Source organism: Lepidochelys kempii, chromosome 16 (assembly GCF_965140285.1).
Source record: "Lepidochelys kempii isolate rLepKem1 chromosome 16, rLepKem1.hap1, whole genome shotgun sequence".
NCBI lineage: Eukaryota > Metazoa > Chordata > Testudines > Cheloniidae > Lepidochelys > Lepidochelys kempii.
In genome coordinates this window covers 29,206,382-29,221,290 of record NC_136395.1, presented here as the reverse complement: position 1 = coordinate 29,221,290, position 14,909 = coordinate 29,206,382, and the positions used below count along the sequence as shown (strand labels likewise).

The window sequence follows — 14,909 nt, the reverse complement described above, 5'->3', positions numbered from 1 at the left end:
CCACCTCCCTCAACTGGTGGCTGGAGCCTCTTGCTCTTTGTGTAGGTGTTCCCTTTTTACAGCCTCAATCTTTGATGTCCCTGGTCTCAGACGCATCAGCCCTAGGCTGGGAAGCTCACCTGGAGCCCTCAGGACTCAAGACCTTTGGTCTCCAGAAGAGCTCTCACTTCACACCATTGTCAGAGAACTCAGGGCAGTTCACCAGGCCTGTCAGATGTTCCTGCCTCAAGTTACGGGGAAGAACCAGTTGGTTCTTACAGACAACACTACAGCCATGTTTTATCTCAACAGGCAGGGAAGGGCTCACTCTTCGCCCTGTGTCAGGAAGCAATTCAGCTATGGGAATTTTGCATAGCCCACTCAGTCCACCTCGGGGCCTCTCACCTTCTGGGAGTACAGAATGGGTTGGCAGATCACCTCAGCCAGTCTTTCTCCAGTCACCAGGAGTGATTCCTTCTTCTGGATATTGTGAGGGAAGTTTTCCATCAGTGGGGGACTCCCCAGACAGACCTGTTTGCAACCTGGTACAACAGGAAGTGTCACCAGTTCTGCTCCCTGCGAGGCTATAGCCCAGGATCTCTCACGGATGCCTTCCTGCTGCCATGGACAAGTCACCTGTACTACGCTTTCCCCCCCATTCTGCTCATGCACAAGTACTATTAAAGATCAAGAGGGACCAGGCCCAGGTCATTCTGATAGCCCTAGCATGGCCCCGTCAACGTTGGTTTACCACCCTGCTAGGCCTCTCTGTGATGGCTCCAATCCTGCTACCTTTACACCTGGACCTGATCTCTCAGGACCATGGTCAGCTACTCCACCCAAACCACAGCTCCCTTCACCTGATGGCCTAGAATCTCCGTGGCTAAATCCAGGAAAGCAGGCTTATTTGCAGCAGGTGCATCATGACCTATTAGTAGTTGGAAGCCCTCCACTAGGGCTACTTAGGAAATACTTGAGTATTTATTACACCTGAAGCAGCAAGGCTTAGCTATATCCTCAGTTAAGGAGATATCTTGCACCAATATTGTCTTTCCACTCTTTCCACACATATTCTCTTCCCATTACGCCATCACTCAACAGCCCAGGGACGATGTTGCAGTCAGCATGTCCACAAACTCCAATCCTACCACCTATGCAACTGCTTGGGGGAGTCACCTACAATGGAATGCACATGCGCAGTCATTCAAAGAAGAAAAAATGGTTATTAACGTTCGTAATTGTCATTCTTTAAGATGTGTTGCATGTGTCCATTCTATGACCTACCGCCTTTGAATAATAGAATATCAGGGTTGGAAGGGATTCAGGAGGTCATCTAGTCCAACCCCCTGCTCAAAGCAGGACCAATCCCCAACTAAATCATCCCAGGCAGGGCTTTATCAAGCCTGATATTAAAAACCTTTCAAAGGAAGGAGATTCCACCACCTCCCTAGGTAACGCATTTCAGTGTTTCACCACCCTCCTAGTGAAAAAGTTATTCCGAATATCCAACCGAAACCTCCCCCACTGCAACTTGAGACCATTACTCCTCATTCTGTCATCTGCTACCACTGAGAACAGTCTAGATCCATTCTTTTTGGAACCCCCTTTCAGGTAGTTGAAAGCAGCTATCAAATCCCCCCTCATTCTTCTCTTCCGCAGACTAAACAATCCCAGTTCCCTCAGCCTCTCCTCATAAGTCATGTGTTCCAGTCCCCTGATCATTTTTGTTGCCCTCCGCTGGACACTGTCCAATTTTTCTACATCCTCCTTGTAGTGTGGGGCCCAAAACTGGACACAGTACTCCAGATGAGGCCTCACCAATGTCGAATAGAGGGGAACGATTACGTCCCTCGATCTGCTCGCTATGCCCCTACTTATACATCCCAAAATGCCATTGGCCTTCTTGGCAACAAGGGCACACTGCTGACTCATATCCAGCTTCTCGTCCACTGTCACCCCTAGGTCCTTTTCCGCAGAACTGCTGCCTAGCCATTCGGTCCCTAGTCTGTAGCTGTGCATTGGGTTCTTCTGTCCTAAGTGCAGGACCCTGCACTTATCCTTATTGAACCTCATCAGATTTCTTTTGGCCCAATCCTCCAATTTGTCTAGGTCCCTCTGTATCCTATCCCTACCCTCCAGCTTATCTACCACTCCTCCCAGTTTAGTGTCATCTGAAAGCTTGCTAAGGATGCAATCCACGCCATCCTCCAGATCATTAATTAAGGTATTGAACAAAACTGGCCCCGGGACTGACCCTTGGGGCACTCCACTTGATACCAGCTGCCAACTTGACATGGAGCCATTGATCACTACCCATTGAGCCCGACAATCTAGCCAGCTTTCTATCCACGTTATAGTCCATTCATCCAGCCCATACTTCTTTAACTTGCTGGCAAGAATACTGTGGGAGACCGTGTCAAAAGCTTTGCTAAAGTCAAGGAATAACACGTCCACTGCTTTCCCCTCATACACAGAGCCAGTTATCTCGTCATAGAAGGCAATTAGATTAGTCAGGCATGACTTGCCCTTGGTGAATCCATGCTGACTGTTCGTGATCACTTTCCTCTCCTCCAAGTGCTTCAGAATTGATTCCTTGAGGACCTGCTCCATGATTTTTCCAGGGACTGAGGTGAGGCTGACCTATCTGTAGTTCCCCGGATCCTCCTCCTTCCCTTTTTTAAAGATTGGCACGACATTAGCCTTTTTCCAGTCATCTGGGACCTCTCCCTATCGCCATGAGTTTTCAAAGATAATGGACAATGGCTCTGCAAATCACATCTGCCAACTCCTTTAGCACTCTCGGATACAGCGCATCCGGTCCCATGGACTTGTGCTTGTTCAGCTTTTCTAAATAGTCCTGAACCACTTTTCTCTCCACAGAGGGCTGGTCACCTCCTCCCCATACTGTGCTGCCCAGTGCAGTAGTCTGGGAGCTGATCTTGTTCGTGAAGACAGAGGCAAAGAAAGCATTGAGTACATTAGCTTTTCCCACATCCTCTGTCACTAGGTTGCCTCCCTCATTCACTAAGGGGCCCACACTTTCCTTGACTTTCTTCTTGTTACTAACATATCTGAAGAAACCTTTCTTGTTACTCTTAATATCTCTTGCTGCAACTCCTGGTGTGATTTGGCCTTCCTGATTTCACTCCTGCATGTCTGAACAATATTTTTGTACTCCTCCCTGGTCATTTGTCCAATCTTCCACTTCTTATAAGCCTCATCTGGAGTACTGTGTCCAGTTTTGGGCCCCACACTACAAGAAGAGAGTGAAAAAATTGGAAAGCGTCCAGCAGAGGGCAACAAAAATGATTAGGGGACTGGAACACATGACTTATGAGGAGAGGCTGAGGGAACTGGGATTGTTTAGTCTGCGGAAGAGAAGAATGAGGGGGGATTTGATAGCTGCTTTCAACTCCCTGAAAGGGGGTTCCAAAGAGGATGGATCTAGACTGTTCTCAGTGGTAGCAGATGACAGAATGAGGAGTAATGGTCTCAAATTGTAGTGGGAGAGGTTTCGGTTGGATATTCGGAAAATCTTTTTCACTAGGAGGGTGGTGAAGCACTGGAATGCATTACCTAGGGAGGTGGTGGAATCTCCATCCTTAGAAGCTTTTAAGACCCGGCTTGACAAAGCCCTGCCTGGGATGATTTAGTTGGGGATTGGTCCTGCTTTGAGCAGGGGGTTGGACTAGATGACCTCCTGAGGTCCCTTCCAACCCTGATATTCTATGATTCTTTTTTGTGTTTAAGATCAGCAAGGATTTCACTGTTAAGCCGAGCTGGTCGCCTGCTGTATTTACTATTCTTTCTACACATCGGGATCGTTTGTCCCTGTAACCTCAATAAGGATTCTTTAAAATACAGCCAGCTCTCCTGGACTCCTTTCCCCCTCATATTATTCTCCCAGGGGATCTTGCCCATTAGTTCCCCGAGGGAGTCAAAGTCGGCTTTTCTGAAGTCCAGGGTCTGTATTCTGCTGCTCTCCTTTCTTCCTTGTGTCAGGATCCTGAACTCGACCATCTCATGGACACTGCCTCCCAGGTTCCCGTCCACTTTTGCTTCCCCTACTAATTCTTCCCAGTTTATGAGCACCAGGTCAAGAAAAGCTCTGCCCCGAGTTGGTTCTTCCAGCACTTGCACCAGGAAATTGTCCCCTACACTTTCCAGAAACTTCCCGGATTGTCTGTGCATTACTGTATTGCTCTCCCAGCAGATATCAGGATGATTGAAGTCTCCCATGAGAACCAGGGCCTGCGATCTTGTAACTTCCATTAGTTGCCGGAAGAAAGCCTTGTCCACCTCATCCCCCTGGTCCGGTGGTCTATAGCAGACTCCCACCACGACGTCACCCTTGTTGCTCAGACTTCTACACTTAATCCAGAGACTCTCAGGTTTTTCTGCAGTTTCATACCGGAGCTTTGAGCAGTCATACTGCTCCCTTACATACAGTGAAACTCCCACACCTTTTCTGCCCTGCCTGTCCTTCCTGAACAGTTTATATCCATCCATGACAGTATTCTAGTCATGTGAGTTATCCCACCAAGTCTCTGTTATTCCAATCACATCATAATTCCTTGACTTTGCGAGGACTTCCAGTTCACCCTGCTTGTTTCCCAGGCTTCTTGTATTTGTGTATAGGCACTTGAGATAACTCGCTGATCGTCCCTCTTTCTCAGTATGAGGCAGGAGGCCCCCCCACACACCCGCGCTGTCCTGCTCGTGCTTCCTCCCGGTATCCCATTTCCCCGCATACCTCAGGGCTTTGGTCTCCTTCCCCTGGTGAACCTAGTTTAAAGCCCTCCTCACTAGGTTAGCCAGCCTGCTTGAGAAGATGCTCTTCCCTCTCTACATCAGAGCTATCCAAAAAAGGAGGACCTGAGGGGGTGCAGGGTCAGCTGGGGGCTTTATACTGGTGCTGTGAGCGTGCGGCATCGGAGGGTGCTCGAGCCACCCCCAACAGGTACCACTGAGGGAAAATTTTCTGGTGACTGTGCTTGGGATGTGCATACACCTACAACACATCTCAAACAACAACAGTTACGAAGGTTAGTAACTGTTTTTTCTAGGGAAGTTCAAGGCCATTCTCCAACAGCGCTGTTTTCCTTCTTCCTTGGACAGACCACCTAAACTAAGCATTTCCACCCGTCCCACCGCTTCCTTGAGTATTACAGAAGTCTTGATGTGATAGAGCACGAGTCATTTTCATCATGCCCAGATGGACCAGGAGGTTCTAGTTTCCAGTTCTCCTGCATGTGTCAGCCTGACCACTAGTCAGCGTTAATTGTTTTCCAGACCTTTTGGCTCAAGAAAAAGGCAAGATCAGACATCCCAACCCGGAATTCTTCATCTCACAGGTTGGTATTTGGATGGGCATTGGATCTAGAATGTTCCTGTTCCCAGAATGTGCAAGCCATCCTTATTAATAGTAGAATGGACTCTGTGATAAATGAAGGGGAGGGAGTAGCTCCCTTTTATGGACACCCAGCCAACCAGTCAGCTATAAAGTCACTCTTGTTGGCTGTTGTCTGCTTGCTTAATCTGTAAAGGGTTAAAAAGTATCCCTGGCTAGGTTAAAGAAAGGGAGTGGACACCTGACCAAAAGAGACAATGGGAGGGCTAGAACTTTTTAAAATTGGGGAAAAAAACTTCCCTTTCTCGTTGTTGTTCTCCAGTGACGGGGGACAGAGCAGGACAGGGCTGAAGTTATGCTGTAAAGAGCTTTAAAACCAGGTATGAAAAAGCATCAACCCTACCTCATCAATCATACCTCAACCCTACTTATGTGAAACCCCCAATATGTCAGTAATCAGGGAATGTCTAGGAAGATGCAATTAGGGTTATTTCTTTTAGTTCTTATTGGCTTGTGGACTCCTCTGTACTAACCCCAGGTGCTTTTGTTTCGCTAGTAACCTTTAAGCTAAACCTCAAGAGAGCTATCTTGATGCTTAATTTTTGTAATTGCTTTTTTTTAAAATCTAGCAAAAGCCTAAATTCCAGATGTAATTTCTTTCTTTTTGTTTTTAATACAATTTACCTTTTTTAAGAACAGGATTGGATTTTTGGTGTCCTAAGAGGTTTGTGCATATGTTGTTTAATTAGTTGGGGGCAACAGCTAATTTCCTTTGTTTTCTTTCTCAGCTCTTCCGCAGAGGGAGGGGTGAAAGGGCTTGAGGGTACCCCACAGGAACGAATTCCCAAGTGAGCCTTCCTGGTTTCCAAGGGTTGTTTTTTTTGTTTGTTTGTTTTTTGTTGGGGTTTTTTGCACTTGGCTGGTGGTGGCATCTACCCATCCAAGGTCAGAGAGAAACTGTGACCTTGGGATTTTAATACCAGTCTTGAGTGGCCAGTATTAATTTTTAGAATCCTTATGGGTCCCCACCTTCTGCACTCAAAGTGCCAGAGTGGGGAATCAGCCTTAACAGACTCCATGAGAAAATGTTGTCTTGTCAATTGGAAGCGTTTCTCTATCTGGGCCCAGCAGCTCTATTGAGTCTCCTGAGTCAGCAGGTATCCCTGATATCCCACATTACCTTCTTATGCTCAAGAAGTTTGGCCTTTCCCTTAGCTTCATACAGGTTCACCTAGCAGCAATCAGCACATCACCCTTCATCAGACAGCTGTGCTGCCTTATTCACCCCATCACCTCCAAGTTTTTAAAGGGTTTTAATTAGAACTTCCCCACGAGTAATAAAACCAACCCCTCAATGAGATCTTAATTTAGTGCTTCCAACAGTCACTGTGCCACCCTTCCAACTCGATGCTTTACCAATCTATGAAGATTCCCTATCTTGCTGCTATCAGCTCAGCCAGACAAATAAGTGAGCTAGGAGCCCTGATGGCAGACCCTCCTTATACTACATTTCATAAAGACAAGATCTCACTACAACTACACTTGAAATTCACCCTTAAATCAGTTTAGGAATTTCACATAAACCAGAATATGCACTTACTTGTGTTCTTTCTGAAGGCCCACACATCCATCAAAATAAGGAAACTTCATCTCTGTTATGTGAGACAAGCTGTAGCCTTTTACCTACAGAGAACTGAACAAATCAGTCACCTAGGCTGTTTCTGGCCACAGCAGAACAAGTCCAAGGACAAGCTTTTTCCTCTCAGAGGATCTCTGGCTGCATCCTACTTTGTTATTTACTGTCTTATCGCACACGGGATATGGGCTTACTCTAAAAGAACACAGGCAGCCTCAGCACCATCATTCCAACAAGTACCTCTGTTTGACATTTGCAAGGTGGTGATGTAGAGTTCCAGGCACACATTCATGAGACATTATGTCTTGGGTCAAGCCTCCTCTGCTGACACATCCTTTGGGATAGCGGTTCTGCAAGCAGCCATCCCAGCTGCATCCTTGCATCTTCCTTTTCTCTGAGTACTGCTTGTCAGTCACTCACAGTGGAATACACACAGAGACCAGCACTCAAAGAAACAAGGGAATTAAGTAGTCTTCATTACTGGAGTTCTTCAAGATGTGTGGTCCCTATCTGTATTCCACTACCTACCCTCATTCCCCTCTACTTCGGATCCTCTCTGATCTGCAGTAAGAGGAACTGGAGAGGGGTCAGTCCGCATCATCCTTTATGCCCTCAGTCTGGAACACGAGGGGAACAACTACGTAGGCGGAGACAGACACTACTTGCTAGAAATCTCCAGTCTCCGACACATCAGCGCACAGTGGAATACAGATAGGAACTACAGATCTTGAAGAATCTACAGATCTCCAGTTATAAAGGGTAAGTAACTTCCCTTTTTTAAACATCTGTGTTTCCAGATAAGGTCTGTTACTGCATTATGATGTTACTATAGAAAATATTGATTGGAAAACTAATTGAATCCCTTACTAAGAGTGGATTTACAATGAATGTCAAATAAAGGCATAGATACAGACGGCTACACTTGAAAAGGACAGATTTTGTTCTGAGCTGCAGGAGTGCATCTCCACTAACTCTGGGATAAAGTGTTGCATTTTTCTCAAAAGCAGTTTGTAATAACCTCAGTATCCAGTCTGCCCACTACCCTTACCCATTATCATTGCAGGTTAATTTTGTTGCAGCTATTGATGTATATGAAGATGGTGATGCTGGTCTACTGTTGTGTTATAACTGTAAGTGCTGTTTTATTTGATCCAGGCAATAGCAAAGAAAGTTTAAAAACATTAATATATCAGTCTGCTTGTATCAATTCTGTTTGTCTGTGGGATATGATTCTACATATTGCTAAGTTAGCAGTTTTTCAATATAATTTTCATTATTGTTTTATGACAAGCTGTGCAGAATGTAGAAACATCAGCTACCTGCTTCTATTTTCAGGGGTTCAAATGAAATTCTCCAATTTTGGAGAACCACCTCTGGAGTTAATTGCTCACTAAAATGTCAGCTCTGAGGTATCCATTATTATAATTGCCTTTCTTTCTTATATGACCCCATTACCAGAGTGTTTGAGCCCCTCACAATCTTTAATGAATCATCCAATGATTAGGACTCTGGCTTGAGACTTTGATGCAATTCCTTGCTCCAGCACAGACTTCCTGTGTAACCTTGGACAAAACAATTAGGTCCCAACTTTTCATCAGTATTTAGACATTGCTGTGCTCTGCACTGCAATGCCTACCTGATTTAGGAGACTATGTGTCATTTTCAAAAAGGTTTCAGGCACTTACGAGCCTAATCCTGTTGATAGTCAATGGAATTTAGGCTCATAACTACCAAAATTCCTTTTGAAAATGAGACTTAGGATCTTAAATTAGGTAGGCACTGCAACACTGAGTGCAGCAATGCTTAAATACCTTTAAGATATTGGGCCTTAGTCTCTATGCCCAGATCACCATCTGTAATGAATGTCATAGCATTTCTTGACGGCACAGAGAAGTTGTGAGGATAAATATATTAAAAATTGTGAGGTGCTCAAACATTACAGTAATGAAGTCCATATAAGTACCTGTTGATACAAAAGGCTAGACATGTGAGGAAGTAGTGGCATCCTTTCAGACAAAATTCAAGAGTTCAATCCGAGTAAATAAAAAGAATGGGGAATTGTAAGCTGGTTTTCAGTTTTACTAGAATCCCTGTTGTGTGAACTACTCATAGAAAGACGGTGACTTTCTTGATTTCAGCTTTGACTTTGCAGATGTACTGATAATCTTTAAGTATATTATTCCTGGCTTTTATAATTCATAATTGAAAGAAATCCTGCAACTAGGGAAATAGATGGTGATTCATAGTTCACATTGGATAATCACTGTAATAATAATGTTCTTTGAGTAATCAATGAATCCAGATTTAAAAAGCCAGTCAGTGGAGTCCAGCCTCCCTTACTGGCTGACCTATGCTTTTATTCTTTCCTTTTTGCCTTTTAGTATTGGAAAATTGCCAGTTTTATGATTAGAAGTAGGTGCTGTAGAAGCACTTGCTGATGGAAGAACATGCAGTGCATGAAAACCATGAATTTGATAGAATTTGAGCCATTGTAAAAATAACACCCCAGTTCCTGAGAGACTGGGTGCACAAGTCATTTGATTAATAAAACCTCTGTCTAATATCCCCCAGGCCTCATAGGGAAGTTTCTCTTCTCTGTACATTTCAGTCTTTGGGGAGTGTGAACTTTGCTAATGTATGACTGCATAAAGGGTGTTTCATGCTGGCCAACAGATACTGTGCCATTGACGTCAACTTCAGAACGTTTCTTGCCCATGTCTCTAGCCACAGAAAAGTAATGGAGGATCAGGGAAGCAAGCAAACACATGATTTCATAAAATATTAATGAATTGTAAAATAAATTATAAATAGCTTTGACATCAAAGTAGACACTTAAAATCAGATTTTACCACAGATGAGACACAATATATTATATATTCTATATTACCTCTGTTTTTCTCCCTTTAAAAATTGTAGTCAGTAAATTCATGTTCTTATGGTTTTAACAGCTGTGCAGGAAGATATAATCCAATTTTCTAAGCCATTTTATTTAATGTCAGTTTGTGTCATTTTCTGTGTGAGGTAACAGATGTTTTTTGTTACAGATGTCTGCTACTACAGAAAGGTATGCCCCTATAATGGGGTTTCTCCTTTGGTCCAGACATCAGCATCAGACTTCCACTTTAGTTGGAACCAGGTTCCTTATGCTATTGGTAAGAAAAGGCTGTGGTAATCTAGTAGGATGGTTTAACATTTTCATTTGGTTTGGAATTGTACTTGGCCCCTACTGGAGCAGCAGTGGGTATTACAGAAATGCAGCCATGTCACACTCAGTTCTAGGGCTGTGCCAGTTCACCTAGATTTTTGCATTTGATAGTTTAGAAATGCTATTCTATATCTATTTGGCAGATTCTTTCCGTGCAAAAACAAAATTCTGAAATCATTGGCTTCTTTTTCTTGTTCTCCTCAGCCCGTTCATTTCCTCCTGCTCTATTTGAGAGATTCCATCTACATCCTACTAAATGTGGAGAGTCAGGTAGTCATACAGGCTTTATGCAGCTGGACACCCATCAGCATTTAGAGGCTGTTTAAAAACTTCTAAAATATTTACACTAGAGAGTGGAGATGCTAGAGAAATTCAGATTTTCAGGAAACTTCTAGAATCTTTTAAAAACTCTAGGTGCTTTTGTAAAACATCTGATACAAATATATGTTCATAATTTTTCTCACTAATAGCAGCCCTTGTTCCCTTGCAGTTTGTGCTTTCCCTTATATCCTGGCCTTCACTACTGATTCCATAGAGATACGATTAGTGGTGAATGGGAACCTAGTCCACACAGCTGTGGTGCCTGAACTTCAACTTGTTGCATCAAGGGTAAGACATAGGAAAATCCTGTTGGGCCCCTGTGTGAGGTCTCATTACAATGTGTATGTGCAGTTCCTGGTAACACAGACTTCTGGGTGTGCAAACATAGAATGGAGATAGTCCCCTTCAGAACAGTCTATTAAAATCACAAAAATAGTTGATCCTATATGAGCAAGTTAGGCTGCAGATTATATATGTAATTTGAAACTGTATACTTAGATGTATGATCTTAAAGAAGCACAGGACTGCTCATTTCATTGACTGCAGTGACCATATATATTCCTTATTTGAGTATAAATCTCAAATCCAAGTGCAGCACTATCATTTATATTACCATTGCTTACCCAGAGATGCTCCTTTTCAAATGTCTTTCCCAGTTTCTTTCATTTTACATAGTTAGGAATACCCCTTTCTCTTTTCCACTTGACATTCCTCTGACTGAACACAGGGTAAAGGGGTTTGGTGAGTCACCAGATGTGAGTGCATGGAGTAAGTGCAAATAGGCCAACTTCATCCTTGCATAATTCCATGACTTCAAGGATGAAGATGGCTTAGTATGTTTTGTGCTTAGCCCTTATATATGCACCTGGAAAAAGGAGGGAGAATTCTCTATTTGTAATAAGGAACAGTGATAGTAAAGGAAAGATTAGGCTACATTTTCTAACTTCATATGAACACAAGTTGCTTATTGAGCCAAACCCTTGGACTCTGGTCCAGTTCCTCAGTTTTATTTGAGGAGCACACAGCATACGTGGGAGGGTAGGAGTGTGCCAATATGGCTTGGTGCTGTTTTTGACCTTCTCCTATTCCTGGAGCCATTTGGGCTGGTCACCTTTGTCCTTCAGGCTACTCTAATGTGCACTGATTGCCAACAGGGCCAAGGGGCCCAGTCAGGAGTTGACAGCTCTCCAGAAAGCCCAGGCCATACCACCTTCTCTAACTGCGAGTAGAGGGATCATGTAGGAGCTGGCTGCTCTGCCAACTGTATACCACCAGAGGATTCTTGGATGTCCGCTCCAGATATCTTTAAGGCCTTTCCATTGTCAAATCAGCATACAATGGCTGCACCATGTAAAGGACAACTCTTTGGGCACGTCTCAATGATAAACTGGGAAGTCTTGCTGTGCTAACAATGTGTTCTTTGTCATTTCAGTCAGATATTTATTTTAAAGCTACTGCAACAGTAAGTGGATCATCCAATAGCAGTTTGAAGGAAACCAGTTCAAACAGTTCTCCTCAGACACCAACAGCTCATGAAATGCCAGAATTCCCTTCTTCCTCAGCAGAAGGTAAAGTATTGTTGGGGCTGGTTGTGTGATGGCTTTGAATTGCTCTGGCAGTTATCACATTTCCAATACCTCTGGGCTTTTGGTTTGGTGAATTTGGAGGTGGTGAAAGATTTTGGATTGACAACGCTTGGGGCTGAAGACCGAAATTTTCTGTTTATTCATAGAAGTGGCTGTGCAAGCTTGCTCTACTTCACCTCCTGCCAATATCCCTCAGCACTGCTCTGGAGGGACCTTTCCTAAGAGGAGGAGGAGGAAAAGAATCCATTTTCAATGGCCTGCTGAATCTTTGACAACTGTTTTTCAGGGATAAGACTGCAAACAAAGATGCCAATTATGACGGGAAGTTCAGAAAAGAGAGAGTTGCCTACTAAGAACTGAACTGAGACACCCTCCCAACACCCAGCTCTTTTCACCATGGGAGTATTACAGTTCCTTTATAGAATGAAAATAGTAATTAGGCAGCCCCAGCCCCAGCCCCAAAGAGCTTGCAATATCATTTTAGATATGACACGATCAGTGGAGTAACAAACAATAGGGGGGATAAATATGAAATGACAAGGGCCCAATAACAAGATCACACACTGTACACCAGTGGTTCTTAACTAGGGTAACAATTACCCCTGGGGGTACGCAGAGGTCTTCCAGAGGATACATCAACTCATCTAGATATTTGACTAGCTTTACAACAGGCTATGTAAAAAGCACTAGCAAGGTCAGTACAAACTAAAATTTCGTACAGACAGTGACTTGGTTATACTACTCTATGTATTATACACTGAAATGTAATTACAATATTTATATCACAGTTGATTTATTTTATAATTATATGGTAAAATGAGAAAGTAAGCAATTTTTCAGTAATAGTGTATCGTGACACTTTTGTGTTTTTATGTATGATTTTTGTAAGCAAGTAGTTTTTAAGTGAGGTGAAACTTGGGACAACAAATCAGGCTTTTGAAAGAGGTACAGTAGTCCTGGAAAGGTTGAGAGCCACTGCTGTACACCTCTCTAGCTCAGTTAAATATGCTACTGCTGCTGTATAGCTGTGATAGAAAAAAAAACAGGGAAAGTAATAATTTTAGTTCTTCAAGTGCTTGCTTACGTCCATTCCATGTTAGGTGTGTGTGCTCACCACGTATACCAGTGCCACAAGTTTTTCCCTCAGTGGTATTTGTGGGGGACTGGGTCTGGTGCCTGCTGGAGTGGCGCACATATGCCGCGATATAAGGGGCGCCACCAGCTCCCGCCACCCTCAGTTCCTTCCTTCTTACAACCAGTGATGGTGCTAGTACATTTCTTTGCTTCAGCAAACCTTTTCTTCCATAGAACTGTTCATAAGAACAGCATAAGAACATAACGATGGCCATACTGGCTCAGACCAAAGGTCCATCCAGCCCAGTATCCTGTCTACTGACAATGGCCAATGCCAGGTGCCCCAGAGGGAGTGAACCTAGTGATCTCTCTCTTGCCATCCATCTCCACCCTCTGACAAACAGAGGCTAGGGACACCATTCCTTACCTATCCTGGCTAATAGCCATCAATGGACTTAACCTCCATGAATTTATCCAGTTCTCTTTTAAACCCTGTTATAGTCTTAGCCTTCACAACCTCCTCAGGCAAGGAGTTCTACAGGTAGACTGTGCGCTGAGTGGAGAAGAACTTCCTTTTATTTGTTTTAAACCTGCTACCCATTAATTTCATTTGATGGCCCCTATTTTTTATATTATGGGAACAAGTAAATAATGTTTCCTTATTCACTTTTTCCACACCACTCATGATTTTATATACCTCTATCATATCCCCCCCCTTAGTCTCCGCTTTTCCAAGTTGAAAAGTCCTAGCCTCTTTAATCTCTCCTCATATGGGACCCATTCCAAACCCCTAATCATTTTAGTTGCCCTTTTCTGAACCTTTTCTAATGCCAGTATATCTTTTTTGAGATGAGGGTACCACATCTGTACGCAGTATTCAAGATGCAGGCGTACCATGGATTTATATAAGGGCAATAAGATATTCTCCATCATATTCTCTATCCCTTTTTTAATGATTCCTAACATCCCGTTTGCTTTTTTGACTGCCACTGCACACTGTGTGGATGTCTTCAGAGAACTATCCACGATGACTCCAAGATCTTTCTCCTGATTAGTTGTAGCTAAATTAGCCCCCATCATATTGTATGTACAATTGTGGTTATTTTTTCCAGTGTGCATTACTTTACATTTATCCACAATAAATTTAATTTGCCATTTTGTTGCCCACTCACTTAGTTTTGTGAGATCTTTTTGAAGTTCTTCACAGTCTGCTTTGGTTTTAACTATCTTGAGCAGTTTGGTATCATCTGCAAACTTTGCCACCTTGCTGTTTACCCCTTTCTCCAGATCATTTGTGAATAGGTTGAATAGGATTGGTCCTAGGACTGACCCTTGGGGAACACCACTAGTTACCCCTCTCCATTCTGAACATTTACTATTTATTCCTACCCTTTGTTCCCTGTCTTTTAACCAGTTCTCAATCCATGAAAGGTTCTTCCCTCTTATCCCAAGACAACTTAATTTACATAAGAGCCTTTGGTGAGGGGCCTTGTCAAAGGCTTTCTGGAAATCTAAGTACACTGTGCCCACGGGATCCCCCTTGTCCACATGTTTGTTGACCCCCTCAAAGAACTCTAATAGATTAGTAAGACATGATCTCCCTTTACAGAAACCATGTTGACTTTTGCACAACAATTTATGTTCTACGTGTCTGACAATTTTATTCTTTGCTATTGTTTCAACTAATTTGCCCAACTGATGTTAGACATACCAGTCTGTAATTGCCAGGATCACCTCTAGAGCCCTTCTTAAATATTG

The 14,909-nt window shown here is 43.4% G+C and overlaps 1 protein-coding gene across 8 annotated transcripts in view; it reads left to right on the top strand.

Moving 5' to 3' along the window:
- Nucleotides 1-14,909, top strand: part of GARNL3 (GTPase activating Rap/RanGAP domain like 3) — a 232,634-nt gene that overhangs the window by 196,686 nt on the left and 21,039 nt on the right. For 6 of the 8 annotated variants that reach the window (XM_073314497.2, XM_073314501.2, XM_073314500.2 and 3 more), the window contains 4 exons: nucleotides 8,029-8,095; nucleotides 10,010-10,117; nucleotides 10,661-10,779; nucleotides 11,924-12,059. In XM_073314497.2, the coding sequence (XP_073170598.1) occupies nucleotides 8,029-8,095; nucleotides 10,010-10,117; nucleotides 10,661-10,779; nucleotides 11,924-12,059 (430 nt within the window). Of the gene's footprint in view, nucleotides 1-8,028; nucleotides 8,096-10,009; nucleotides 10,118-10,660; nucleotides 10,780-11,923; nucleotides 12,060-12,223; nucleotides 12,772-14,909 lie in introns of all 8 variants that reach the window. The other 2 variants (XR_013634773.1, XM_078849155.1) reach the window with 2 other exon arrangements.